This window comes from Portunus trituberculatus, chromosome 7 (genome assembly GCF_017591435.1).
Source record: "Portunus trituberculatus isolate SZX2019 chromosome 7, ASM1759143v1, whole genome shotgun sequence".
In the NCBI taxonomy this organism is placed as follows: domain Eukaryota; kingdom Metazoa; phylum Arthropoda; class Malacostraca; order Decapoda; family Portunidae; genus Portunus; species Portunus trituberculatus.
Genome location: NC_059261.1, coordinates 4,384,607 through 4,386,543, shown reverse-complemented (window position 1 = coordinate 4,386,543; position 1,937 = coordinate 4,384,607). Strand labels below are relative to the sequence as shown.

General features: G+C 43.4%; 1 protein-coding gene across 1 annotated transcript in view; it reads right to left on the bottom strand.

Annotated features, from left to right (window-relative positions):
• LOC123498572 overlaps positions 1 to 1,053 on the bottom strand; it is a gene marked incomplete at its 5' end in the record, with an annotated part of 3,864 nt that extends 2,811 nt beyond the window's left edge. Inside the window, 2 exons of the mRNA XM_045245792.1 lie at positions 1 to 172; positions 837 to 1,053. The exon at positions 1 to 172 is cut by the window's left edge and continues 117 nt beyond it. Of these exons, the coding sequence (XP_045101727.1) occupies positions 1 to 172; positions 837 to 1,053 (389 nt within the window). The remainder of the gene's footprint in view (positions 173 to 836) is intronic.
• Between the last annotated feature and the right edge of the window lie 884 nt (positions 1,054 to 1,937).

Genomic DNA, 1,937 nt, shown 5'->3' with positions numbered 1-1,937 from the left:
ATGTCCTCCAGGGCTGCATACATAGCTGGTCTCTCCCCTCCAGATTCCACGATGTCATTGCCTATCTTCGCCCCGGCAGCAGCTCGCCTCCTCCTCCTACGCCTCCGTCGGACAAGGCCAAATATTCCAAAGCGGTTGAAATCTGATGTCACGCCCAGGGTATCGAAGCTTACTGCGTTGTGAAAGAGAGAGAGAGAGGTTAGTTAAGTGTGTGTGTGTGTGTGTGTGTGTAGACCCTCAAAATAACTTATAATAGGCTCTATAGAACGGCATTGAGTCACAAGAACACCGTTAACCCCTTCAGTACCGTGACGCGTTTTCATATTCACTCTGCTTACTATTTGGTGATTTTATACAGCTTCAGAAACTTATGTAGGGATTAAAATAGTGAAGATTCTGGCCGTTAATCTTTTGACCTCCATAGACCCTCCTTAATGTGAATAAAATCGTCTAATTACACCAAAAACTCGTAGTAAAAAAACGTTCAGTAGTGAAGGAGTTACAAATCCACATAAGAAAGATTAGGAGAGTGATGTGGACTTGTTATGGTTTAGTTAGTTAGTTAGTTAGTTAGTGTATGCGTATGTGTGGAATTATGATTAAAACACTCTTGCAAACACACAAACCCATAAATAAAGTACATATGACACCGTATAAACCACATATAAGAGCCCCCTTGAAAACCCACATAAATTACTACATTCTGAGACACACAATTCATAATATCACCCATCAAAACCTCCCATCAAAACCCCAAAACAACAAAACCAAAACCACTCAAACCACTCGCAACACTACTAAGGGTGACTGAAGCACAATCTAACCCCTTTACTCACCTGTTAAAGGAATCGAGACGGCCATACTAGCTGTAGTGGCATTCCTGAGGGCTGAACTGAAGATTTCCGGCGGGTACCTTCTGAGAGGCATGCTGAAAGTGACGGCTAAGACAAGTGTGGCGCCGGGAGGGAGACTCAAGCGCCGGTCAGGAGTAAAAGCAAGGAAACGCTTCTGTCTACTCTTCGCCTCCTCTTCTTCTCTTCTTCGTCGCCTTCTTCAACGTCCTCGTAGAAACAAATGCAGTCTTTCTCTCCCTCATTGCAGCTTTCCTCTTCTGCTGTTGATGTTTGGATGTTACCGTGTGATGTGCTGCTGAGAGAGAGAGAGAGAGAGAGAGAGAGAGAGAGAGAGAGAGAGAGAGAGAGAGAGAGAGAGAGGTTGATTTAGTTTTGCATTACTGCCACTATACTACTACTATTACTACTACTAATTCTATCTCGTTCCTCTTTTCTCCTTCCTCTTTTTTTTCTCTCTATGTCTCATCCTCTTGTTATTCTTCCTCTTCCTATTACTCTTATTCCTTTTCTTCCTCCTCCTCCTCCTCCTGGTCATACCACTACTACTGCTACTACTACTACTACTACCAAGTTTAAACTCATTATTTCTAGCAGTGGGGACAGAACCAGACATAATGGGTTTAAACTTGGAAAATTCAGGTTTATGAGAGAAATGGGAAGAAGCTGGTTTTGAGAGTGGTTGATGAGTGGAACGGTCTCAGTGTTCATGTAGTCAGGGGTGAGTCAATAGGGAGCGTTAAAATAAGGTTAGATAAGTTCATGAATGGGGAAGATAGATGGAATTAAAGAGCTTGCATTTTCTGTCTTCTTATTTTACTACTACTACTACTACTACTACTGCCACTATCCCGTCACCACCACCACTTACCTATTTTTCGCTATAACACACGGCAGGAAACACACTGTCACCACCACCACCACCACCACACTACCACACTTAAACATCGTCAACCAACACTAAATCTGCGTCTTTTCCACCAATCACAGCGTCTCAAGTGCTTCAAATCACCCAATCACACGCAGTTCTCTTCACTCGCATGATTTCCAGCACCCAATCACAGGAGGGACAATGTGCGTGTGTGT